Raw genomic sequence first — 15,297 nt, 5'->3', positions numbered from 1 at the left:
TAGCGTTGTATTCTCTTGGAAAATTTTGTGAAGATTCTTCAAACGGTATCAAAGTTATTAGCAAAACAAAAAACACTTTTTATATAGAAACTAGGTCCTAACTATAGCTAGCTAGTGGCGACCGCCACCAGGAAATATGTATTGGTAGTTATAGTTGGGATTGTGTTTCCATTGGATGAATCACCACAAAACTTTCCAAACACTGCTACATTTTTATTAGTTTGCACATGGAAATATTCAGGGCGATCCGTCAAGTGGGGGCTGGGGAAAAGGAGGGTTCCAAAACACATATTCCCCATTCATTTTTCCATATGAACTTTAGACACTGCGACAGCTCAACCGCTGAGTGGATTTACCCCAAATTTGGTAGAAAGCCATATCTTGTTCCATATGTGTGCATTTTGTGTTTTGGTGTAAGTCCATTCAATAATTTGGGAGAAATTAAAGTGAAGAAAAATTGTACATATCACACCACGGGTGATCAGCGAAGCCGATAGATCTCAATTTGAGATGGGATTGGCTGTGACCACCTCAACCTGGAAGTGGTGGCAGTCATCCTAGCCTCATCCGAGTCTTAAAAAAATGAAGAAAAGACATAAGGGGGCAATGCTTCTATTTAAAATCCTCTAGGGGTAGGCCTGGACCTGGGGGAATGACACATTTGTTTGGGGGGATGGGTGGGCATGGCCCCCCTCCATGAGACATTCTTAGCCTGCTGACCCCATCTCCCAGGGCCTGGAGTATCTTTTGAAGGAACAGGGGTGCACGACTCACCTTTCTAGCCCATTTTTGGCCCCAGGGACCACATTCCCTAGGGCCCAAAGTAAATTTTAAGGGAAGGCAGCTGTGCTGCCCTTCTCCTCAATCCTTTAACGGTCCCAGGGACCCCACCCTTGTAGCCAGCTCACTTGCTGTGTCCACAATAGCCCACCCCAGGAACACAGCAATTTCTTTGCCCACACTGGCATGGGCAGGAAAACTTGTGTTTGCTCCCATCTGACACTTCCACCAAATGGGGCTAACATAAAGGGGGTGATTCTAACCCTGGCGGTCGGTGTTAAAGCGGCGGCCAACCCGCCAACAGGCTGGCGGTAAAAAATATGGGATTCTGACCCTGGCGGGAACCGCCAACACAGACAGCCACCTTAACACTCCGACCGCCACGGCGGTACAAACAAACAGCACGGCGGTCACCGCCAACAGACAGGCGGCAGACAATGTACCGCCCACACTATTCCAACTCACCAATCCGCCACCTTTTCCGGGGCGGGAGCACCGCCGATAAAAACACGGCGGAAACAGACTACGGACGGGAAAACGCTCACCACTACGCACTCCAGGAGGAAGGAGGACAGCATGGAACCCGAATTAAACATCCTACCTGCTCTCGTCTACCTTCTCATCTACCACGAGTACGAAGTCCGGCGCAGACGACAACGGTGAGTACTGCACCTACGACACACGGGAGGGGGAGGACGAAAGGTTACGGCCACACACATATGCGACCCCCCCCCCCCAACTATGTACTCACCAATGCAGCGCACCAAGTCACAGTGACACCACCCAAACACCCCTGAAAAATGCTAGGACATAATCATATTTGGAATAAATATTTATGTACCAAAAAGCTCCAGAAAATTAGCGTACAACCATGAAAGATATCCACAACAAAACTAATGACACACACATCAGTGTATAACTGAAGTACCAAGTCCTGCACAACCTATGATTTCAGCATGTCCGTGGGCCAAAGTCTTGAGAAACAAGAGCAAAGCCCACACAGGAGACCTGAGTCCTTTGGAGAGAACACTGCAGGGGCATCAGATGTAAAAACTACAGGCACCTCAGGGGGAAGGAAGGGGGGGGCACCACAGCCACATGAGTCCACGACGCCAGATCCACGAGGAGCCACCATGCCCACTGGACCATCCTGGGGAGTGCAAAGCCACAGTCTCTCAAGTCTCTGCAGTGGGTGGATTGCCCACTGGACCATCCTGGGGAGTGCAAAGCCACAGTCTCTCAATGTCTCTACAGTGGGTGGGCTGCCCACTGGGCCATCCTGGGGAGTGCAAAGCCACAGTCTCTCAATGTCTCTACAGTGGGTGGGCTGCCCACTGGGCCATCCTGGGGAGTGCAAAGCCACAGTCTCTCAATGTCTCTACAGTGGGTGGGCTGCCCACTGGGCCATCCTGGGGAGTGCAAAGCCACAGTCTCTCAATGTCTCTACAGTGGGTGGGCTGCCCACTGGGCCATCCTGGGGAGTGCAAAGCCACAGTCTCTCAATGTCTCTACAGTGGGTGGGCTGCCCACTGGACCATCCTGGGGAGTGCAAAGCCACAGTCCATCAGGTGGATGACAGTCTCCACTGGTCAAGGAGGAGGCATGGTGGGCACAGTGAACCATAAACGGTGCTTGAGACGGCGGGGCCCAGCGGAGCGGTGCTTGAGAAGAAGGGCCCAGCGGAGCGGTGCTTGAGACGGCGGGGCCCAGCGGAGCGGTTCTTGAGAAGAAGGGCCCAGCGGAGCGGTGCTTGAGAAGAAGGGCCCAGCAGAGCGGTGCTTGAGAAGAAGGGCCCAGCGGAGCGGTGCTTGAGAAGAAGGGCCCAGCGGAGCGGTGCTTGAGACGGCGGGGCCCTGTTCAGCGGTGCTCTTCTGCACCGCGGGCCCTGTTCAGCGGTGCTCTTCTCCACGGCGGGCCCTGTTCAGCGGTGCTCTTCTCCACGGCGGGCCCTGTTCAGCGGTGCTCTTCTCCACGGCGGGGCCCTGTTCAGCGGTGCTCTTCTGCACCGCGGGCCCTGTTCAGCGGTGCTCTTCTCCACGGCGGGCCCTGTTCAGCGGTGCTCTTCTCCACGGCGGGCCCTGTTCAGCGGTGCTCTTCTCCACGGCGGGGCCCTGTTCAGCGGTGCTCTTCTGCACCGCGGGCCCTGTTCAGCGGTGCTCTTCTCCACGGCGGGCCCTGTTCAGCGGTGCTCTTCTCCACGGCGGGCCCTGTTCAGCGGTGCTCTTCTCCACGGCGGGCCCTGTTCAGCGGTGCTCTTCTCCACGGCGGGGCCCTGTTCAGCGGTGCTCTTCTGCACCGCAGGCCCTGTTCAGCGGTGCTCTTCTCCACGGCGGGCCCTGTTCAGCGGTGCTCTTCTCCACGGCGGGCCCTGTTCAGAGGTGCTCTTCTCCACGGCGGGGCCCTGTTCAGCAGTGCTCTTCTGCACCGCGGGCCCTGTTCAGCGGTGCTCTTCTCCACGGCGGGCCTTGTTCAGCGGTGCTCTTCTCCACGGCGGGCCCTGTTCAGCGGTGCTCTTCTCCACGGCGGGGCCCTGTTCAGCGGTGCTCTTCTCCACGGCGGGGCCCTGTTCAGCGGTGCTCTTCTGCACCGCGGGCCCTGTTCAGCGGTGCTCTTCTCCACCGCGGGCCTTGTTCAGCGGTGCTCTTCTCCACGGCGGGCCCTGTTCAGCGGTGCTCTTCTCCACGGCGGGGCCCTGTTCAGCGGTGCTCTTCTGCACCGCGGGCCCTGTTCAGCGGTGCTCATCCAGCAGGTCAAGGGAGCCAGACCTGGCCTCGACTCCCTGCTCAGTCGCCCTCGGACCGTGACGTTTCTGGACCCTTCGGGGACGGACTCCTGGCCTCCTTAGTGTCCTCCTTCCCAGCTGGGATGTGGCATGTGGGGTCCACCTTCTCCGCGCTCCTGCTGCCCTTCCGCTCCTTTGATGGGGCTCTCGGGCCCTTGCCTCCCCCAGATGGTGTGGGTGGTGAAGTGGCCGCACATTGCTCCTTGGGGGCAGCCCTGTCGGTCCTCGTACGGCGGTCCTTGGTTTTGCGGGTCCTCTTGCCGGGGGGGGGGCTGGACGTGTCCTTGCTGCAGCTCGATGTGTCACTGCTGTCAAAGGGTGGGCTCCAGAACCCAGGCACAACAGTGACACCCGAAGCTGGGCTGGTGGTGGCTGCGGTGCTCTTGGGACTCTTTGAAGATGGATGGGGGAGGTCATCGGGGGGAAAGAGGTTAAGGTTAGCCAGGAAAAGTTTTTTAGGGCCAAGGTAAAGGGTAGGAGAAGTGGAGATGGAAGTGGAGGTAGAGGAGGTGGTTGTAGGAGAGTCAGGTGTGCTGTCATTGGGTGAAGGTGCTGGTGCTGTAGGCTGTCGTGAGGTGGATGGCTGTTGGGTGGGTGGCTGCCTGCGTTTGTGTGTCTTGGAAGAGGGGGTGACAGACACAGTGGGAGAGGACACAGGGGACGTGTACATGGCAGTGGGGGTGGTGACTGCACGAGTGTGGACTGTACTGGAGGGTGAGGTGGTGATGGAAGCACTGGCTGATGTTGGGGTGCATGCAGGTATGAGTGTAGACGTCACAGGGAGGGAGGAGGGAGACGAGGAGGAGGGGGACACAGGGGTGGCAGTGGCTGTTGGCATGTCTGCATCTGGGTGTTGCTCGGGTGAGTGTTTGCGGGATCTGTGGTGCTTGTGTTTGGATGAGCTGCTCTTGGGTGTTGAGGTGTGTGCAGGCTGGTCTGATGGTGTGGATGGGATAGGCTGAGGAACAGGAGACAGAGACAGGCTGGAGGCAGTCAGAAGAGGTAGGCTTGAAACAGGGACAATGGCTGCCGTCAGTGCTGAGGCCAGAGCAGTGAACGCTCGTTGATGGGCAGCCTGACCCGAATGAATGCCCTCCAGGTACGCATTGCTCTGTTGCACCTCCCTTTGCACACCCTGGATGGCATTCAAAAGGGTCGTCTGCCCAACAATGAGCGTCCTTACCAGGTCAATGAGCTCCGCACTGAGGGCAGCAGGGGCAACAGGGGCAGGGGCTGAGGTGCCTGGGGCGAAGGAGACGCGCGCCTTCCTGGGCGAACCGGCACGGAGCGAAGACTGAGGGGCTGCTGGGAGGGCGGGGCTGGTGCGCTGGGTGGCGGCTGTACCTGTAGAGGCGGGGGGCACGGATGTTGCCGCCACCCCTAGGGAGCTCCCATCCGAGGACGTGTCGCTTTCGCTGCTCTCACCAGCGGTCCCCATCGTGGTGCTCCCCTCGCCCTCCGGATCACTGGTGCCCTCGGTGTCTGTTCCTGGGCCCACCGGGGCCTTGTGTCCTGCAGCTCCCTCGTGCTCCGATGCCAAATCTCCTCCGCCTGATGATGCTAATGCACACATGCACAAGAAGATGAAGAGAAAGGGTGGGGGGAGAAAAAAGAAGACCAGGTTGAGTGCATGCAATGTCAACACCGTTGGCGGAGAGGACAGACACAGGTGCCTAATGCACTAAGCCGCGCATTCGGGGTACACTACTCAGTACTACTGACTAAGACAACAGGCCAAGAGACGTCAAACGCGCACATGGGAGATGCTGGACCTTCAATGGCTGTACTTGTCACCCTACCGAGGTGGGGGCCGGGGGCACAGGGCCATGCCTAAGGGAGATGACTACACTACAGAAAGCGCCCTGGCCTAATGTCACCCACAGCCCTCCTCCCCCACCCAGACGCCTCCACTGCGCAGAAAGATAGGAGAATGGGCTGATACTCACCCCCTTGTGTCTGCTGTGATGTCTTAAAGCGCCCATCCAATTCAGGGTAGGCCACCGCCAGGATCCGGGACATCAGGGGGGTCATGGTGCGACTGGCACCCCTCCTAGGTTGGGAGGCCATCCCCAGCAGTGTTTCTGCGGTCTTCCTTGTTCCGCGGCGGATGTCCTCCCACCTCTTGCGGCAGTGGGTGCCCCGTCTGTTGTGGACCCCCAAGGTCGGGACTTCCTTGGCGATGGCACGCCAAATGTCGATCTTCTGATGGGCGCTGACCTATTAGACATGTACAGGGTGGAAAGGAGGAACTCATCAATGACCTGCATGTTAGATGTAATTGGCCCCCCCGACCCACTTTGCCATATGGCACATGCTCTCATCTGTCGGGCGTTGCACTCCTCATTCGCCCCCCACCCCACCAACTTACATCCACCCCAATCCACACAGGCATAGCCCATTCCATTAGCACCCGGTGTACTCACTTGTTGGTCTGGAGGACGGTAGAGTAGCGCATACTGGGGGAGGACCCCATCCACGAGCTTGTCCAACTCTTCAGACGTGAAGGCAGGGGCCCTTTCCCCAGTCGCAGCAGCCATTGTATCTTCCAGACCGAGGTCACAGCAGCACTTGCAGTATAGGTCCTCTCCTGTGGATGATCAGGTCTCGAGTGATTAAGCAGATAGAAAATGGCGGTCACGTCCGCGGCGGTGCGTACTGCGGCGGTGCGTACCGCGCCCGCCGGCGCACTTCGTTATTGGCTCCTGAAACCCATAGGCTTCAATGTTAACCAATGCGGCTTTGCGCCGCGGTCTGCGACCGCCTACCGCCACGGTGTGCCCCGCCAGCGCATTGACCTCACATCCCATTGTCCCACTTCACAGGTCAGGCAGCCGCCATTTCAATGGCCCACATGGCTTAATTTTGACTGCGACACACAGGCCTAGGCCTTGCATTGCCACACATACACGCCTTTCAACCCATTGCCATTCTTTAACTGTGCAAGCTGTCTGTACGTACCTGTGTTTTGGCTGACTCTGTGCTCCATGTTGTCCTTCCTAGGCACCGTCCGCTGGGACTTGCGATGAGAAGGAGGAATCCTCGCGTGTACCGACCGCTGGTGGACCTGTCGACAATGGAAGAACGCCATATAATACTTTGATACAGACTTGACCGTGCCACTATCCATGAACTGTGTGCCCAGCTGGAGCCAGCCCTGATGTCCCCCATCCGCCAACCCACAGGGATTCCCCCTCTGGTGCAGGTTTTGTCAGTCCTCCATTTTTTGGCCAGTGGGTCATTCCAGACCACAGTGGCCATGTCATCTGGAATGCCTCAGCCTATGTTTTCTAAGATTTTGAGCAGAGTGTTGTCTGCCCTGATGAAACTCATGCGGAGCTACATCATTTTCCCAGAGGAGGGTGACTTGCCTACAGTGAAGGGTGATTTCTATGCCCTTGGACACATCCCCAACATCATTGGTGCCATTGATGGGACCCATGTGGCTTTGGTACCCCCAAAAGACGATGAGCAGGTGTTCCGAAACAGAAAAAATTATCATTCGATGAATGTCCAGGTGGTCTGTTTGGCTGACCAGTACATCTCCCATGTAAATGCCAAGTTCCCAGGGTCAGTGCATGACGCGTATGTGATGCGAAATAGCAGCATCCCCTATGTGATGGAGCAGCTACAGAGACAACGTGTGTGGCTAATAGGTGACTCTGGTTACCCCAACCTGCCGTGGCTACTGACCCCAGTAAGGAATCCCCGGACAAGGGCAGAGGAACGCTACAATGAGGCCCATGGGCGTACTAGGAGGGTGATTGAGCGAACCTTTGGACTCCTGAAGGCCAGGTTTAGGTGCCTGCATATGACTGGTGGATCCCTAATGTACTCACCAAAGAAGGTGTGCCATATCATCGTGGCCTGCTGTATGCTTCACAACCTGGCTTTGCGACGCCAGGTGCCTTTCCTGCAGGAGGATGGTCCAGATGGTGGTGTTGTAGAAGCCGTGGAGCCTGTGGAGAGTGAAGAGGAGGAAGACTCAGAGGACGACACAGACAATAGGGATAGAGTGATACAACAGTATTTCCAGTGACACCCAGGTAAGAATCACCCACGCCATTTCCCAATTGCTTCTAGCCCCCTGCATCTGTTCTTTCTGTAGTTCCCCACAGATGTTTTTCAGTAATTTTTGCCTTTCCCTTCCCTTCTCAGTGCTGTCTGACTCAGTACCTGACTTCTGCTTGGTTCGCCCATGAAATACAGCGTATTGACATTGGTATGTTGTCATGACTAATTGACAGAACAGAAATTGAACAGTAATATGTAATACATTTGTTAATAAGACAGCATGACTCAAAACAGATTTGTGTGCAAAATGTGATTTATTTACAGTGCTAGATATCGGTACATGTGATTCTAAGGGTGATGGGTGGGGGTGGAGGAATATCCATGGCAGAGTCCAGTTCTCAGTCTCACAGGTGCATTGTTCTTTTGCCTGGGGAAGGATGGAGCATAGGCAGTTCATGGTTGGACAGGGTGGCAATGTGGGACAGTGGGAAGAGTTCAGGGGGTATGTCCTGCTGGCGGGGGTCTTGACATCCTACTCTGTCTTTTTCTTTGGTCTCAGGCTCCTCTTACGGGGTGGTTGTTCTTCAGCAGGAGGTGGGGTTCTGGGGGGCTGTCGAGGTGTTGGGACCTCCTGTCCACTAGCGCCGGCGGAGGTGGTAGGCTGTTCCTGGTCCGGCCTAGTGACAGGGGCCCTGTGTGGTGCACCATGGTCCCGCAACGCGTCCTCTATCCTGTGGAGGGCCAGGACGATGGTCCCCATTGCGGTCCCGATGATTCTCAGCTCCTCCCTGAACCCCATGTAGCGTTCTTCCTGCTGTGCCTGGATCTCAGTGAACCTGGCCAGTACCGTCGCCATCGTTTCTTGGGAGTGGTGGTAGGCTGCCATGATGGTGGTGAGGGCCTCTTGGAGAGTGGGTTCCCTGGGCCTCTCCTCCCCCCCCTGTCGCACAGCAGCCCTCCGAGCTGCCCGGTTTCCCCCGGCCTCTGTCCCCTGGCCGGTGTGCCCGCTCCCACTGCCCCCAGGTCCCTGTTGTTGTTGGGGTGTTGGGTTAGCCTGGGTGCCCTGTAGTGGCGGACACACCGCTGATTGAGCTGTCCTAGAGACAGAGGCATGGGCCCGCTGGGTGGGAGCTGTGCTGGTGTCGGCAGAGGGGGTCGGGTCTGGTGTGGCCTGTAGCTGCCTGAGGGGAACCGACTGCCCAGAGGTCCCCGATGGTCCGGGCTGGTCATCAGGTTCACTGTCGACAGAGCTGCTATCCTCAGTGTGGGCCTGTTCCGGTGGTGGGATGGACACTTCTGGACCCTCCTGGCTGGTGTGTTGTCGTTCGGGTCCTGCATGGGGTAAGAGAGTTTGGTTATTGTTTCTGTGTGTGCAATAGCGTGCGTGTTATGGGTGCCCTTGTTCCCCAGTGCAGGCATTCCCTTGAGGGAGGTGTTGTGAGGGTATTTAGTGGGGGGGAGGGGTTAGTGCAGTGGTCATGCATAGGTGATGGGTGCCCATGATTTGTGTTGGCATGCAGGAGTTGGTGTTGGGATGGGTGGGTTGTGCTGGTGAGACATTGTCAGGGAGGATATGTGCTGGGGGGTTGGGGGTGAGGGTGGGGGTGTGGGTTGGCATGCTGGTGGGGTGGGGGGGATATAGTAGTTGAGATGGGACTTACCAGAGTCCATTCCTCCGGCTACTCCAGCGAGGCCCTGAGGATGCAGGATGGTCAAGACCTCTTGCTCCCACGATGTGAATTCGGGAGGGGTGGGTGGGGGTCCGCCGCCAGTCTTCTGGACCGCGATGTTGTGCCTGGAGACCATCGATCGGACCTTCCCCCGTAGGTCGTTCCATCTTTTGCGGATGTCCTCCCTATTCCTGGGATGCTGTCCCACCGCGTTGACCCTGTCCACGATCCGCTGCCATAGCTCCGCCTTCCTGGCTATACTGGTGTGCTGCACCTGCGAGCCGAAGAGCTGGGGTTCCACTCTTAGGATTTCCTCCACCATGACCCGGAGTTCTTGGTCTGAAAAGCGTGGGTGCCTTTGGGGTGCCATGGGGTGGTGTGGGTGTGGTGTGGGGTGGTGTATGTGATGATAAGTATGTTGGTGAGTGGTGCTTTGTGCTACTGTGTGGTGTGTGTGATGGTGTAGTGTGCCTCAGTGTGTCTTGCTTTGAATTGTCTGCTGTGTCTCTCTCTCCTTCTCTCAGTAATTCTGGTCGCAGGGGTTTGTGGGTGATGTGGGTGTGTGTTTTATAGTTGGTTGATTGTGTGGGAGTGGTGTGTGTATGTGTATCAGGTGTGTGTATTTCAAATTGTCCAATGTGGCTGTGTTTTGGTGATGTGTGTGTATTCTGACCGCGGCGGTGTGTACCGCCAATGGAATACCGCGTTTGAATGACCGCCGTGTGGATTCGTGGGTCGTAATGGCATGGGCGTATTTCTGTTGGCGTGACGGTGGAGGTTTGGTCATCTCCAGTTTATCGCTGCCCGCCGATGTGGCGGGCTGCAGTGGAGGACGGATTTTTGGAGGTTTGGCCGTTGTGGGTCAGAATGACCGTGGCGGTTGACCGCGGCCGCGGCGGTGTTATGGCGGTCTTATGACCGGCGGTAAGGGCATTTTACCGCCGAGGTCAGAATCACCCCCAAAGTCTGCTCCCAGTGGGCGGGAGCTTTAAAAATGCTTGACTTGAAATCTGTTTCCCTGCCAGCACTGATGCAGTCAGGGAAACATGTTTGTTTGTGTGTGTGTGTTTGTTTGTGTGTTTATATGGGTGTGTGTGTCTTTATATATAGTATGTATGTATATATATATATATATATATATATATATGTATGTGGGCGTGTGTCTATTTATAGATTTTAATTAATTAATTGTAATACATAGTTATAACAAATATAAATGTTACTATGGGTGGGAACTTTCAAATTCTTTACGAACTAGTGTTTAAAAATCAAATAATATTAATTACTTTTTATTCAACACTCTTTAATTTAATTACTCTACTGTACATTTTATGATTTCTAGGTATGTAATAAATATTTTCAATTATTTTACATATATATTTTATATTAAACTATTTTTAATATTTTTTTTTAAAAAGAGTAACCATCTATAATATTTTTCCCTATTATTTTCCTTAAATAGATCTCCGCCACTATGGCAGAGATCTGCACCTGGGTGTGAAAAGTTACTAACTTCACACTAGTAAATCCTGTCATAGGAGGCTTCACCGAGATGTGGAGCCATGTAAGTCTAAACTTTGGTGTAAACCTGCACTCGGGAATGGCAAATAGCAAAAAGTGTAGATCTACGCATAGATGCATTAGAAAGGTTACATGTGGCTAAATTTACATGTGTAAATTTACCTCTGTGAATAGGCCCCTCTAGAGTTTCATTGAATTTACAGGCTTAAATGACGGTGTTCGATAAAGATAGAGATGATTAGTATTTATATTTGTTCCACGTGATGCAGCTTTTAGGAAATGTATAGACACCCTAAACATGGATGTAATATCTATAGTTGGGGATCCCCATGGAGAAATATTTATTAACTCACCTGCTGCATTTTAATGAGGAAGCAATCAATGAAGTCACGGGGGTTGCTGGGATCCAGAGTCGCTTGATGTTCTTTGATATATTCTTTCACCAGTCTTCTTACTGTCTTGGCATTATGCATGGCCTTGTTGTGAGGACCAGGCAATAATCGCATAATTTGTGGAAAGCAGGTAAACAGCTAAAAAAAAAAAACAAGAGTATTAGCTTGCTTAACTAAAAAGTGCACAGCAGTGGCTGCAGCTATTGGCTGTTCTCTTTTCTGTGATCTTTGTAGTCACATGTAACTTCTCTTTTTATCAACCCCAGTCAAAATTGATTTTTTCCCTACTGATTGCACGACTCATGGTAGTGTACTGAGACACAAATTTATCAACATTTTTCACGAGTGCAGAGTCAACATAAGTGATGCTAACTGGAGCAAACTGTTGACCGGTACTTAATTTTCAGTGCAAACATTTTATGTGCTAAAAAGTAACCTAAAAGTACCCCAAAGTAGTGCTTAGCACTATGTTTCATTATTTAGTGTCAAGGGGTGTCCAATGTGTGGTATGTGAAGGGTTCCTATTTCCTACACTACCACCCATGGTTTTTGACACTTAGCCAAATAATATGCCTCCTTAAGGTGGACGTTAACCTGGAAAAATATTTTAACTTCTTCACATTTTTCAAACTTTGCATGTGTGCTGTTTGAAAAGTCATAAAGTTAGTCTAAGCATAGTACTTTGCACTAGAAGGATATTTTTACAAAACCTATGGTAGACATGATGCACACATTGTGAGAAGGTAGCCTCTTTCTAGCCTTGTTACCCCCACTTTTGGCCTGTTTGTGAGTGTATGTCAGAGTGTTTGTCACTGTTTTCACTGTCTCACTGGGATCCTGATAGCCAGGCCTCAGTGCTCATAGTGAAAACACTATGTTTTCAGTATGTTTGTTATGTGTCACTGGGATCCTGCTGGTCAGGACACCAGTGCTCATAAGTTTGTGGCCTATATGTATGTGTCACTGGGACCCTGTCACACAGGGCCCCAGTGCTCATAGGTGTGCATGTATATGTTCCCTGTGTGGTGCCTAACTGTCTCACTGAGGCTCTGCTAACCAGAACCTCAGTGGTTATGCTCTCTCATTACTTTTAAATTGTCACTAACAGGCTAGTGACCAATTTTACCAATTTACATTGGCTTACTGGAACACCCTTATAATTCCCTAGTATATGGTACTGAGGTACCCAGGGTATTGGGGTTCCAGGAGATCCCTATGGGCTGCAGCATTTCTTTTGCCACCCATAGGGAGCTCTGACAATTCTTACACAGGCCTGCCACTGCAGCCTGAGTGAAATAACGTCCACGTTATTTCACAGCCATTTTACACTGCACTTAAGTAACTTATAAGTCACCTATATGTCTAACCTTTACCTGGTAAAGGTTAGGTGCAAAGTTACTTAGTGTGAGGGCACCCTGGCACTAGCCAAGGTGCCCCCACATTGTTCAGAGCCAATTCCCTGAACTTTGTGAGTGCGGGGACACCATTACACGCGTGCACTACATATAGGTCACTACCTATATGTAGCTTCACCATGGTAACTCCGAATATGGCCATGTAACATGTCTATGATCATGGAATTGCCCCCTCTATGCCATCCTGGCATTGTTGGTACAATTCCATGATCCCAGTGGTCTGTAGCACAGACCCTGGTACTGCCAAACTGCCCTTCCTGGGGTTTCACTGCAGCTGCTGCTGCTGCCAACCCCTCAGACAGGCATCTGCCCTCCTGGGGTCCAGCCAGGCCTGGCCCAGGATGGCAGAACAAAGAACTTCCTCTGAGAGAGGGTGTAACACCCTCTCCCTTTGGAAAATGGTGTGAAGGCAGGGGAGGAGTAGCCTCCCCCAGCCTCTGGAAATGCTTTGTTGGGCACAGATGTGCCCAATTCTGCATAAGCCAGTCTACACCGGTTCAGGGACCCCTTAGCCCCTGCTCTGGCGCGAAACTGGACAAAGGAAAGGGGAGTGACCACTCCCCTGACCTGCACCTCCCCTGGGAGGTGTCCAGAGCTCCTCCAGTGTGCTCCAGACCTCTGCCATCTTGGAAACAGAGGTGCTGCTGGCACACTGGACTGCTCTGAGTGGCCAGTGCCACCAGGTGACGTCAGAGACTCCTTGTGATAGGCTCCTTCAGGTGTTAGTAGCCTCTCCTCTCTCCTAGGTAGCCAAACCCTCTTTTCTGGCTATTTAGGGTCTCTGTCTCTGGGGAAACTTTAGATAACGAATGCATGAGCTCAGCCGAGTTCCTCTGCATCTCTCTCTTCACCTTCTGATAAGGAATCGACCGCTGACCGCGCTGGAAGCCTGCAAACCTGCAACATAGTAGCAAAGACGACTACTGCAACTCTGTAACGCTGATCCTGCCGCCTTCTCGACTGTTTTCCTGCTTGTGCATGCTGTGGGGGTAGCCTGCCTCCTCTCTGCACCAGAAGCTCCGAAGAAATCTCCCGTGGGTCGACGGAATCTTCCCCCTGCAACCGCAGGCACCAAAAAGCTGCATTTCCGGTCCCTTGGGTCTCCTCTCAGCACGACGAGCGAGGTCCCTCGAATCCAGCGACACCGTCCAAGTGACCCCCACAGTCCAGTGACTCTTCAGCCCAAGTTTGGTGGAGGTAAGTCCTTGCCTCACCTCGCTGGGCTGCATTGCTGGGAACCGCGACTTTGCAAGCTACTCCGGCCCCTGTGCACTTCCGGCGGAAATCCTTCGTGCACAGCCAAGCCTGGGTCCACGGCACTCTAACCTTCATTGCACGACTTTCTAAGTTGGTCTCCGGCGACGTGGGACTTCTTTGTGCAACTTCGGCGAGCACCGTTTCACGCATCCTCGTAGTGCCTGTTTCTGGCACTTCTCCGGGTGCTACCTGCTTCAGTGAGGGCTCTTTGTCTTGCATGACGTCCCCTCTCTCTGCAGGTCCAATTTGCGACCTCCTGGTCCCTTCTGGACCCCAGCAGCGTCCAAAAACGCCAAACGCACGATTTGCGTGTAGCAAGGCTTGTTGGCGTCCATCCGGCGGGAAAACACTTCTGCACGACTCTCCAAGGCGTGGGGGATCCATCCTCCAAAGGGGAAGTCTCTAGCCCTTGTCGTTCCTGCAGTATTCACAGTTCTTCAGCCTAGTAAGAGCTTCTTTGCACCAACCACTGGCATTTCTTGGGCATCTGCCCATCTCCGAGCTGCTTGTGACTTTTGGACTTGGTCCCCTTGTTCCACAGGTACCCTCAGTCAGGAATCCATCGTTGTTGCATTGCTGATTTGTGTTTTCCTTGCATTTTCCCTCTAACACGACTATTTTGTCCTTAGGGGAACTTTGGTGCACTTTGCACTCACTTTATAGGGTCTTGGGGAGGGTTATTTTTCTAACTCTCACTATTTTCTAATAGTCCCAGCGACCCTCTACAAGGTCACATAGGTTTGGGGTCCATTCGTGGTTCGCATTCCACTTTTGGAGTATATGGTTTGTGTTGCCCCTATCCCTATGTTTCCCCATTGCATCCTATTGTAACTATACATTGTTTGCACTGTTTTCTAAGACTATACTGCATATTTTTGCTATTGTGTATATATATCTTGTGTATATTTCCTATCCTCTCACTGAGGGTACACTCTAAGATACTTTGGCATATTGTCATAAAAATAAAGTACCTTTATTTTTAGTATAACTGTGTATTGTGTTTTCTTATGATATTGTGCATATGACACTAAGTGGTACTGTAGTAGCTTCACACGTCTCCTAGTTCAGCCTAAGCTGCTCTGCTAAGCTACCATTATCTATCAGCCTAAGCTGCTAGACACCCTATACACTAATAAGGGATAACTGGGCCTGGTGCAAGGTGCAAGTACCCCATGGTACTCACTACAAGCCAGTCCAGCCTCCTACACACATGCATAGCACTAGGCATGATTAAAAGGCTCCTTATCAGGGAACAAAAGCAGCAAAATCAACTCTAAATTGATATGGAACTGCCCCGCTTTCTCCTCCTAGCACAACGCAGCACAGCAACTTTAGCTGCTGTACTGCATTGCACTATATTTTAATCAATCTTTCCCTAAGTGTTACAGATCCAGAAGACATGTACCTATAGTTTTAGAAGTTCATTTTCTAGCTTGGTCTTTGCTAGAATATTGCAGTGCAACATGAAG

At 52.8% G+C, this 15,297-nt stretch overlaps 1 protein-coding gene across 1 annotated transcript in view; it reads right to left on the bottom strand.

The window, feature by feature from the left end:
- The window catches only part of LOC138259476 (cytochrome P450 2C28-like), a 1,060,791-nt gene that overhangs the window by 563,051 nt on the left and 482,443 nt on the right, over positions 1-15,297 (bottom strand). Inside the window, exon 5 of the mRNA XM_069207246.1 lies at positions 11,118-11,294. Coding sequence (XP_069063347.1) covers positions 11,118-11,294 — 177 coding nt within the window. The remainder of the gene's footprint in view (positions 1-11,117; positions 11,295-15,297) is intronic.

The sequence above is a fragment of the Pleurodeles waltl genome, chromosome 9 (genome assembly GCF_031143425.1).
Source record: "Pleurodeles waltl isolate 20211129_DDA chromosome 9, aPleWal1.hap1.20221129, whole genome shotgun sequence".
Classification (NCBI taxonomy): Eukaryota; Metazoa; Chordata; class Amphibia; order Caudata; family Salamandridae; genus Pleurodeles; species Pleurodeles waltl.
Note: the sequence above shows the minus strand (reverse complement) of the source record. Positions and strands in the feature narration are given on the sequence as shown.